The sequence below is a fragment of the Nicotiana sylvestris genome, chromosome 4 (assembly GCF_000393655.2).
Source record: "Nicotiana sylvestris chromosome 4, ASM39365v2, whole genome shotgun sequence".
NCBI lineage: Eukaryota > Viridiplantae > Streptophyta > Magnoliopsida > Solanales > Solanaceae > Nicotiana > Nicotiana sylvestris.
In genome coordinates, this window is record NC_091060.1 from 178,622,027 (window position 1) to 178,634,141 (window position 12,115).

The window sequence follows — 12,115 nt, forward strand, 5'->3', positions numbered from 1 at the left end:
GGCTGTTATAGAGGGGTAATTTTTCAAAGAGCGTACTGTCATAAGGATGATTGTTGCTATTATAGGCAAAATGCTATTATAGAGAGGCAAAATATAACATAAAAAATCAGTTCTGGGAAAAACTAAACTTTTATAATGAATGACTGTTATATAGAGATGCTGCTATAGAGTGTTCTCACGGTAGAAAAAATAGCTTCAATAAAGGTTGAAGCGCAAAGCCAGGTATTTTCCTATTAATGCGTATAAACTTTTTAAAAATGACATAAAGATTTTATTTGAGTTCAAAAGAAATTAAATTTACTTTCTGTTAACAATTGTTGCAGGAAGGTGTTGAGCTAATTAGGGGTCTTAATGGTTCGGTTCGGCCAGTTATTTTATAAATTTTTTATCATACTAATTTTTCGGTTATTCTATTATGTATAACCAAAATTAGACTTTTCGAAACCGTTCCAATCATGTCGGTTTCTCTTCGGTATCGGTTCGGTTCGGTAAATATTCGGTAATTTTTTTAAATGTCATGCAAAAATCACTGCTAGAAGTAGAATGCAATAACATACGTACTTTAATAGGACTTAGCAAAACTCTCTAGATATTTTTACAGTTTAAAAGGTGATAAATTAAGAAAATATCAAAGATGGCTAGAGTATAGATTCATCAACTATTCTACATCAGTGTAAAAGAAACTAAGCAAATACAAAAAAATATAAATTACGCGAGTGGAAAGATATTAACCAAGCTAGGTCTCAAGAATAAAGTCTATAGAAGATTAAATATTCAAAAAGATAAATCTAAATCATACTAAAGGAAACATATTCAATACATTGTAGTTTTTTTACTCATAATCGCTACAATACCTTGTGTTTTGCTAGTGAACATGCTGGAAATAATTTAGTTTCAATCAGGGGCGGACCTAGAGCATGGAATACGGGTTCCCAGGAACCCAGTAACTCTTGCGTAAACCCTGTATTATATTAAAAAGTTTACTAAATAATTATAAATATCTAACTATGAACCTGGTTATTATTGCATATTAATTTGAAATTACGGTAGGAACTCATAAGCCTCAAATCCCGGATCCGCCGCTGATTTCAATAAGAGTAGCATAATAGATTTGGGAATTAGGATTTTAAGTTTAATTACTTGTTGGCTAGTAACTATTTCATAATTCCAAGGTCTCGAAATTTTTTTATGCTTTATCATTTTTAAACATAATATATAAATATATTTTTCACATTGTAAATTTATTCGGTTCGGTTCGGTATTTTTACCCTAATTATCGGTTCAGTTATATATTTATATAAAAACCTACAGTTTTATTAAAAGAAACCTAAAAATCGGTTCGGTATAGTATGGTTCGGTCGGTTTAGTCGATTTTTAAATATCTATTAACACCCCTAGAGCTAATTTATAAGGGTCCATTACAACAAAATTCTTTTTCTGTTTTTTTTTTTTAAATGTGTTTATTTATGAAATTTTGTAAGTTTTTAAAAAAAATTAATTTTTTTTTCAAAAATCAAAAAGTGATTTTGATCACTTCTTCAAAACTTTCAGAATTTTTGTTTTCTCCGCTCACAAAACTACAACATTCTCTGAAGTAAAATGCATATCCAAACACAAATTTAAATTCTAAATATTATTTTTCAACTAACTCCAAATACTATTTTTTTTTCAAAAATTAAAAAATTTATGTCCAAACGCCTGCTTAAATTTTAGGGGGTAAGGGAGAGGCAATGTATTTTTTTATCATTATCACCTCAATTTGTTTATTTAGCACTGAAATGAAATTATCAACGTAGATAATTGGTTGTTTAATTGATCATTTGTTATGATCTCAAATTGTCGTTATTTTCCAGTGTTCACACTTCACACACGCACTTCCGTCTTTGCTCCGTCGCTTCGTCTGCAATTCGCATGAAATGTCACTACGTCAATGGACGAACAACCTAGACGTTGTGAGTTCGAGTCTCCCCAAGAGCAAGGTGGGAAGTTCTTGGAGGCAAGCATGCCGGGTTCTATTTGGAAACAGTCTCTCTACCCTGGGTCAGGGTAAGTTATGCGTACACATTACCCTCCCAGACCCACTAAGTAGAATTATACTGGGTTGTTGTCGTTGTTGTTTTCAATGGACGAACACCACCATTACCGCCACCTTACCATTCTCGTCACATCCGCCATTTGCAGCCGTCAATTACCAAATTCCCAATCACGAAGCGCCACGTGTCGCTCGCTGTTTCCTCCTATGACAGAATGATTTCGGAGCGAATCGAATCCGAAAAAATGGACTACCTTTTATAAAATCCTCCAGTTCGTACTCCATTTCGCAAAAAAGGATTTGTTCTTTTATTTTATTCCTGGTTTATGTGGTTATCGAATTTTACATCTTTTTTTGCTGGCGCACTTTCTTCAATTGATATTCTCTTTTTTTGCAATTTCACGGTTGAGAATTCATATTCCATATCGAAGAATCAATATAATTTTGACTAATTTTCCGCTTTTGCCCATTTCGTCTCTGTATAAATACCAGAATAAGTTGATGAGATTATCAAGCTGAGATCGACTCTTTTTCTAAGCAAGTAAACGAGGTTTGTTTCTCTGTCTTTTACTACTCAGTTTCTTAGCTGGTTAAATTCTTGATCATTATGATTTAAGTTGAATATGAAATTCTACTATTAGGCATGCAAGTTTGTAGTTTTTATTTTTATTTTCATTTTATTGTATAAGTACATGATCCGATATGCCGTATACACATGCATGTCATTCTTTGAACTATTAGTGGCAGCTGTGTTTTATGGATCCTTCTAGTCTGGGCGGATTTTCGCCGAAAAAGGTAAAATTTATTTTTTACCTCTATATATTAAGTTTTGAATCCGCTTAACACAATCCAAAAGTGTAGTTTAGTGGTCAAGGGGTTCAAAATCTACATAACGTCATGTGTTCAATTCCCACTAGCTACAATTTTTTTTTTGAACCCCCTTCGTGGAGATCCTGCCTCCGCCACCGCTTCTAGTATCCGTGTTAAATGAGTTTGATATGAAGATTTGTCGAAGTATCCGTGCTAAATGATTTTGATATGAAGATTTGTCGAAAAACTACACCAGCCGAATAGGTTATTTACACACCGTAATGGATAGATACATGTGAACCAGCATATGTAACATAAAGTGGTAGTCATATTGTCTTTGTGATCATTGTGAATGGTAATATTCATTTTTATTCTATTTTGAATCTTAGTTTATTTTTCTGATAATCAGCTATAGTTTTTCTTGAACTCTGCTTTGTGTGATATAATTATCCGCTACATTTCTGCTAGTACGTAAATGATATCAGGTCGACACAGGACGTGATCACTTATGATCAGCTAATGATTGCTTTGGGTTGAAAAAACTGGATAATTACTGCATCTAGATTCTTTAATGAACTGCACATATGACTCAATTATGCAGATATAGTGTTATACCTGAATGGCTTCAGATTGTTGTCGACTCAAATCTCCTTTTTGTTTACCTTTATTTTTTTCAGCAGGACCTCTTGGGGCTTACTTTGTAATCTTAGCTTCGATTCATAATGGGATTTGATGAAAGTCAGCAGACTGATCCACGTAAGACTCTCTTTCCTTTATATATATACTTCAAACTAAAAAAGAAAGACGGAGATTTAAATTGAAGAACTGTGGATATTTTAGCTAAATCATTTCTTATTTTCATTTTAATTTTAGCAGTTATGAGAGTAAATAAGTGGAATTTGCATGCCTTATTTTCTGTCAAATTAGTTTTGTTGATAGTTTCGTTCTTATCAGGAGTTCTAGCAATCACAGTATTTTATAAGACTTAGCTTTTTGAAATGAGATTATACTGATGAATGCTAACTGATTTATTGTTTTCATGTGCTTGTAGTGGTTGTGATACGCAATGGAAAAGAAATCATATTGCAGGTGATATTATTTTCCCTTTACCAGTTGGCTAGGAAGAAATTTTAAAGAGTTTGTAGTTCATATATAACGATTTGTTGAAATCGGAATGCTGATGCATTTCTTCCTAGAAAAGATCATCTCAAACCTAATGAAATGGTCCAATCATTTCCTCTGCAGGCCTTCAACTGGGAATCTCATAAACATGACTGGTGGAGAAATTTAGATAGAAAAGTTCCTGATATTGCAAAATCTGGCTTCACAACAGCATGGTTGCCTCCAGCAAGTCAGTCGTTGTCTCCTGAAGGTTTGGAAGTGATATAATTTTAGTCATTTGAATTAATGTCTCTCCTCTCTTTCAGCTCCTCTTTTGATAGTCATTAATTCTTTCTCTTTGTGTTCTTTCATGATAGGTTACCTTCCACAGAACCTTTATTCTCTCAATTCTTCATATGGTTCTGAGCATCTCTTAAAAGCTTTACTTAATAAGATGAAGCAGTACAAAGTTAGAGCAATGGCGGACATAGTCATTAACCATCGTGTTGGGACTACCCAAGGGCACGGTGGAATGTACAACCGCTATGATGGAATTCCTTTGTCTTGGGATGAACATGCTGTTACATCTTGCACTGGTGGACGGGTAAGGATACTGTAACCAAAATCTTGTTTCTAGGATATGCAGCTTTAGACTTTTATTTATCCTTTCGTCTGCCTCAACTTGATCAAAAAATTAATTAATTTATTTATTTTTCTCTAGTATAGGATGTATAGGTTTTTCATGAACTCTTTGATTTTAGCTAGAGTGGCATGGACAGACCCCTTTCCTGGGAAGGATCTTGAAGCTGTGATGTCTACATTATCAAAAGCATGAACTGTATATAAACATATTAAGCTTGATTCATGTTCATTTATGCATTAGCCTTACTAAAATCAGCATTTCATCAGTAATTTATAAATTATAGGAACCGAACTTGCTGAATTAGCTGAACCTTTGAGTAGCTTTGCTATATAATCATTTCTCAATGACGAAATAAAGATAGTTTGAGATCCTCAACTAAAACTTAAAACTCCTCTTTAATTCCATTATATATTGTTATTGACTCTTCATATCTCTAACCGTTAGAGAGTCAGTGTTATTGCTCAAATGACATGCTTGCCTTCCAAATAGTCATTTAAGGTGAAACTTTATCTATAAGGCTCTCTGCGACCAGAGGTTTCTCAACCATCAGGGTGTACTCATAACTTTTAAGGATGTATTCCAGGGTAACAAAAGCACTGGAGACAACTTTAATGGAGTTCCAAATATAGATCATACACAATCCTTTGTCCGAAGAGATCTCACTGACTGGATGCGGTGGCTAAGATCCTCTGTTGGCTTCCAAGATTTTCGTTTTGATTTTGCTAAAGGGTAAATTTGCACTTTCTTTCTGAAGTTCTCCATGCAAACACACACCCCCCCCCCAAAATGGCTGGATTTTCATTTTTTTTTTCCGAGTACCGTCTATCCATTTGTAACAACAGCTGAATTTTCCTTCTCTCAACTTTAGTTATTCTCCGAAGTATGTAAAGGAATATATCGAGGGAGCTAAGCCAATATTTTCAGTTGGGGAATATTGGGACACTTGCAACTACAAGGGCAGCTATTTGGATTGCAACCAAGGTATTATGCTTCTCTAGTGAATTTTTACAACCGACTTTCCCCTGCAACTTATAAAGATATCTCTCCATTTAGCTGGTACCTGTAGTCGTTCCCGTACCTTGTTTGCTCTCTGGCGAGGGAGATTGGCATTAACTCAGTTTACATAGACCCAAAGTATATAGGAGTAAATGTTTGATTAGTTCAACTCACAGTGAAATGAAATATATTCATCTTTCTAACATTTGGCTACACTGATGTGCAATTTCTTTTGGCAAGGAAAGACAACAAGCTTTTAACCACGGCAGCAAGAGAACTTAATTATATGAAACTGGGTTCATGCAGTGTCATAATTAAAGGTCTCAAACTCTTAAAACCTGTTAAGCTCCACCACAAGAAAAGAAAAAAAAAAAAGAGAAAAGGAGAAGTGAAAAGGGCAATAAAGAAAAGGACTATAAAACGTTATAGACAATGCTTATGAAGTGCCTCAACAAAGTCACTTTACTGACAGAAAGCTAATATCGTGATACATGTTTCACAATCTTCTTAAATCATCACTGTTGAGTTTAAGTGGTATCATGATCCATGTTTCACAATTTTCTTAAATCATCATTGTTGAATTTATGTGGTAATGGAGGCTGCACTTGTTTTGCCATAGTGCATAAGTGATGGCTAATTAGAAAATTGGGCTTAATTTTTTACCTTTACTGCTATGTCTTTTCTTGAATTTTGGTTGCCAAGTGCCATTTATCCAGTAACATGAAGCATGTGTGGAGGCAGAGCATATACGTACCTTGCTTCTCCTGTTCTAGGGTGTCTTTGTTTTGTCTATGTACTAAGATAGCTATCTTTGTTACGTGCAGATAGTCACAGGCAAAGAATCATCAATTGGATTGATCAAACGGGGCAACTTTCATCTGCATTTGATTTTACAACCAAAGCAATCCTTCAGGTATCCCTTAAGATCCTAAAACAAACAGTGGCCCCTCTTCTCCCCATATTTAGTATCTAAGACAACATGTATAAGTAAATCCAAATGAATTATTAATGACATGTTTATATTTCTTGTTAAAGGAACTTATTCAAAGATTTGTCTGTGATTCAACGAGTATATACCATAAATTAGTGCTAACCATTATATTATGTATATGCATTTGCAGGAAGCAGTCAAAGGAGAACTCTGGCGTTTGCGTGACTCTAAGGGGAAGCCACCAGGAGTTCTAGGATGGTGGCCTTCAAGGGCTGTGACTTTTATTGATAATCACGACACTGGATCCACTCAGGTTCTTGATGTTTTCTGATCTATAGCTGATTATTAGTGTTGCTTTGGTTTTGGACGCTTGACTTCCTATGCTACACGACTATTCTACTGTATAATTTCATTATTGCAGTAACATAGGTTAATGAATTTACCATTGATGCTTCTCTCTGCTGGTAGGAATACCATATGCTAGATTATGAAATGATTCACTCTTTTGATCTGTGTTAAAGTTATCATCTTGGATCATTTACTGTCTTTGATGTTTTTCTAATCACGGAAACTGAACTTATGTTCCCTCATTACTTGACTAACTTAATGATCTCAACTTGCAGGCACACTGGCCTTTCCCTTCAAATCACATTATGGAGGTATTTCGACATCTAATTCATTACCTTTAAATGCTTGACTTGCGAGCTTTATTTCTTTTCCATTGGTTGTATTTCCTTCACTTGTTATAGTTTAGATATTTACTCCTCTTTCTAGGCTGTAAGCTACTATATTTTTTGCCATCAATATCGTCTTCAGCAGTACTATACAAGTGTTTAGATCTTATTTTCCTGATCATCTATTGTGGCATTTGGTCTCATCACTGCGCCTCATTCCAGGGATATACGTACATTCTAACACATCCAGGGATACCATCAGTTTTCTATGACCATTTCTACGATTGGGGTAATTCCACGCATGACCAAATTGTTAAGCTGGTATGTCAAATCTAATTATAACTATATAGACACGAAGTCAGTAAACAGTCGAAGCTGGTTGATTCTAATGCTTGAAATGTACCCTGTAGATTGATATCCGAAGGCATCAAGGCATACACAGCCGTTCATCTGTACAGATTCTTGAGTCACAACCAAACTTATACGCTGCAACCATTGGAGAAAAGGTTAGCATGAAGATCGGGGACGGATCATGGTGTCCTGCAGGCAAGGAGTGGAAGCTTGCAACCAGTGGCTATCGCTATGCAGTCTGGCAGAAGTAATAAGTAGAGCATGGAGCTATTCCCTTTCTCAAAAATATTAGACTAAATATACATGTCTCGAACCCGTCACCTACTGCTAATACTAGATCCGCCTCTAAGGGCTAGGATGGAGAGATAAGAGTGTTTTTCCCATTCATTAGAAATTTTAGCATGGGATGTAGCATTACTAATAAGAGTTCTTGAATACAATGGAATAAGGGAGTTTATCAATTCAATTATTGTTTTGTACGAGGGAATAGTCTCATTTCATGTAACGATATTAAAGGGTTTTTTTTGGCTCTCTGCTTTTATGTTAGGATAATAAGAAATTATAGTTGTATTTTTTCTCGTATCACAAGATAAAATACACGTGCTGCTTGGATCCTGTATGAACACGAGATGCTTTATGCACCGGGTTGCTCTTTTGAAAGCCAACCTTGGCGAGACGATAAAAGTCGCCGCCATGTGATCAGAAGCTCATGGTTCAAGTCACGAACAACCTCTTGCAGAAATACAAAGACCGCATAGATAAGATTCAATGTGGTCCAATTCTTCTCCAAACTCCGCACGTAGCGAGAGCTTAGTACACCGAACTGCCTTTTACGATAAAAGAACACATTTAATAATCAAAAGTTACATGGTTTGGATCTTTGAAAGCAAAAAATTGTGACATTCTACAAGCTCTGTACTCATTACTTTGTTGCAGATGAGATTCATAAGAAGTGAATTTCTCTGCTTTTGGGTTAGATATGAATCTACTGTCTTCTATAATTGTAAGTTATAAGGCTTTAAATAATTGAAGTTTTCCATATTGTACTATTCCTAATAGAAAATCTTTCGTTATTCCTATCTCCAACAAAAATATTTAGAATTTTTAATGACAGTGATTAACTGAAATGAAGTAAAATTATCCAAAAAGTGGACGAGAAGGGATCACATGGCGTTGTGTCAAAAAAGATAGAGATTCCTCACATCACTATCATAGCAATAGTCATACTTCTCATGATTTATGTCTTGAAACTCAAAGACCCCATCAACATCTCCATCTCCATTTGCAATACTCCTCCTTCTCACTTTTTATTACTTTTAATTTTTAATATAACAGTTGTGTTTGAGTTAACTCGTGATTTTATTATTCTATTAAATATTTGTTACTATTTTTTTTTTAAAACCTACGACAGCTTTTGTATTTTTTGCTTCGGTCGTCAGATAGGTTTACTTGTTATTGCCCTTTCCCTCTCCCCTTTCTAAGTCGAGAGTCTATCGGAAAATGTCTCTCTGTCTTTTTACAGGCAAGGATAAGGTATGCGCACACTATACCTTTCCCAGACCCCACTTATAAGATTATACTGACTATGCTGTTGTGTTGTTGTATCTGTTACTACTTTTTACCAACGTCGCAAACAACAAATAATCTATCAAAACTTAAGTACTATTACCAAAACATAGAAATCACCTCGCATTCTTTTTGGGTATTATCACTTTTAGCCTGAGCCAAAAAATATTTGTATTTGGTAGCCGAAAAAATAGAGTATAAAATTTATATAAACTTTGTATATAACATATAATATATATATATATATATACACAAAAAAAATACATAAAAATTATATATTTTTACGGCTATTATTTTGAGAGCGACCTTTTTCTTCTCACCGTACCAAACTTCTCTCTTTTTTTTTTTTTTTTTTTTTGCCTTTTCTTCTCTTTTTACCAAACAACAGACCCAAAACAGCATAATTATAGTAATTATTTTCCATTTCTCACCGTCTCTCTATCACGTGATGCACACTATTTGAAATACTATTATCCATGATCATTTGAGTAAAGTAGTCTATTTTAGTCATTTGATTATTTCTCCCCTAGTTTCTATTCCCAACGTCATTTTTACCTTATCATATATCTATAGTCTATAACCAGTGGCGGAGGCAGGATCTCCACGAAGGGGGTTCAAAAAAAAAATTGTATCTAGTGGGAATTGAACTCATGACCTTATGTAGATTTTAAACCTCCTTGACCACTAAATTACACTTTTGAATTGTGTTAAGGGGTTCAAAATTTAATATATAGAGGTAAAAAACAGATTTTGCCTTATATATACAGTGTATTTTTTCGGCGAAGGGGGTTCGGGTAACCCTTTGCGCCCCCTAAATCCGCCCCTGTCTATAACTCAACTTTATCACGGTACACTATCAAAGAAGTTTATTCTCCTTAATCATAATTTACCTAGGGTAAAATGTCAAGATATGGAACATATAGGGTTGAAAATTTTGTGCCCTTTTGGTTAAGGAAAATACTGCAAACATTTTGCCAAAAATCAAACACAACTTGTTGATCTTAAAAAAACATTTTAATTTACGGAAAAGGGTTCAAAATGATTGAAAAGGTTTTAAAATAACCTTTATCCACTTATTGGGCTAAAAATACCCCTCCATCCACCTTTTTGGTTCACTTATGCTCTTTGACCGTTAGGTCAATGCTGAATTAAAAATAATTACTTAAAAAAAATATTTTGCAAAATATTTTCAACAAAATATTTTCGTTTTTGAAATATATTTTTTTTCATTTTTTTTTAAAAAACAGTTTTTAAAAACAAAAATATTTTGTTAAAAAACGATTTTTTTTTTCAGTTTTTACAAATTTATTTTTCCAGTTTTTACAAAAAAAAAAATCTTTAAAAAATGAAAAAAAATATTTTTCTAAACAAAAATATTTTGTTGAAAATATTTTTTTCAGTTTTTAAAAAACGAAAATATTTTTGTTAAAAACAGTTTTTTTCTGTTTTTACAAAAAATGCTTTAAAAAAACTGAAAAAATGAAAACAAAATATGTTTTCGTAAAAACTGGAAAAAAAAAAGACTTTACTAAATTAGTGGACTACTGTTACATTATTTAAAAAATAAAAATATTTTATAATTTTTTTTTAAGTAATTATTTTTAATTCAGCATTGACCTAACGGTCAAAGGGCATAAGTGAACTAAAAAGATGGATGGATGAGTATTTTTAGTCCAATAGGTAAATGTAGGGTCTTTTTAAACCTTTTCCAATAGTTTAAGAGCATTTTAAACCTTTTCCGTTTAATTTAATATCCACAATATTTTCCAAAAGCAAAAAGTAACATAACTCAAGTTTTTTCAACAATTAACTCAATGAAGGTCTTTTTAGTTTCGCTAACTTTATGAGGTATAACTTTTGTCACGACATTAGTGGCTTAACTCTTCGCGCTATACCATTAAGGCGTGCAGCAGCGAAATAAATGCTTGAGATCACTCTAACTTTAATCAAAAGTTTAATTTAAATTTCGAAAACGAATTATTTCTTGGTAAGGAGTATTTTTTATTCCTCAATAGGACTATACGGCACAAACCTAAATTAATCAAATTAATGAGTTTCGATACAGGAAGCCCTAGATACTTAGACAACTCAAATGCCATAGATCTTTGATAATCAAAAAGGCCGATATTAAGGGAAAGATTAAAAAAATAATGACAATTCATGTACGTGAGAACTTATTGTTTATGGTAAATTAGTAATTTATATTGTTTTATTTTGAATTTTTTGGGAGTAATTCTCATATAGGGCAAAAATCACGTACTCACACACATGCATAAACAAAGCGAAACATTGTCGGCCTTTAAATCTCGAATCAATATAAAATCCATTTTACTGAAGCCAGCAAATCTTGTTCTTAATTGTTTTTAAGAAATAAAATTACATGCAGAGTTACATCATGTTTTATCTCGAAGTTGAAGATGCTCCTAAATCTATACTCAAGTAGAATATTAAAATATAATTTATCTGCACTGCATGCATGGCTTCTTTAAATTAATGGCACCACTTTTTGGGCAACTCCTAATCATTATCTGCACTAAATTGGGAGGATAATTTCAAGTACCAGTTCTTTGTCATATATTATTTAATTTATTTATGAGAAAAAATAGAGTAAACGAATAAAAAAGTAAGAGCTGGTAACCTAATTCTCTTTGTCGGTCAACAACCTTTTTCGGATTCAAAAAATTAGGGGTGTACGAAGAAAAACCGACAAACTGTACTAACCCAATAATTCGAGTCAAAACCAAGAGAAAAAATCCGATTATGATTTGGTTTGGTGTTGGAAAAAGAACCTTATCATAATTGGTTTGGTTTGGTTTTAGCTAAAGAAAGTCAAACCGAAACTAAACCAACTCGACATCACGTATATAGAAATTTTAGATGTATTTAATATATAAATATACTTCTTGTGATGTAATTTATAAATATTTCTTAAAAAATTTCATAATTTTATCTTTTAAGGTATTATTTCAAGGTTGGACTTAGAACTTTTTGAATGTTTCAATAAGTTTTAT

General features: G+C 33.2%; 1 protein-coding gene across 3 annotated transcripts; it reads left to right on the forward strand.

Annotated features, from left to right (window-relative positions):
* Positions 1-1,826: 1,826 nt before the first annotated feature.
* Positions 1,827-8,069, forward strand: LOC104227526 (probable alpha-amylase 2). Of its 3 annotated transcripts, XM_070172424.1 has the most exons (13): positions 1,827-2,046; positions 2,525-2,582; positions 3,520-3,598; positions 3,894-3,931; positions 4,088-4,214; positions 4,321-4,547; positions 5,170-5,315; positions 5,455-5,567; positions 6,407-6,495; positions 6,704-6,826; positions 7,137-7,172; positions 7,410-7,508; positions 7,598-8,069. In XM_070172424.1, exons 3-13 carry the CDS (start codon positions 3,565-3,567, stop codon positions 7,787-7,789), a joined length of 1,224 nt encoding a protein of 407 aa, XP_070028525.1. In that variant the 5' UTR covers positions 1,827-2,046; positions 2,525-2,582; positions 3,520-3,564; the 3' UTR covers positions 7,790-8,069. The 3 variants fall into 3 exon arrangements, with proteins under 3 accessions (XP_070028525.1, XP_009778085.1, XP_009778086.1); XM_009779783.2 differs by lacking the exon at positions 1,827-2,046 and having other exon boundaries at positions 2,496-2,582; XM_009779784.2 differs by lacking the exon at positions 1,827-2,046 and having other exon boundaries at positions 2,522-2,582; positions 3,523-3,598.
* Positions 8,070-12,115: the final 4,046 nt, after the last annotated feature.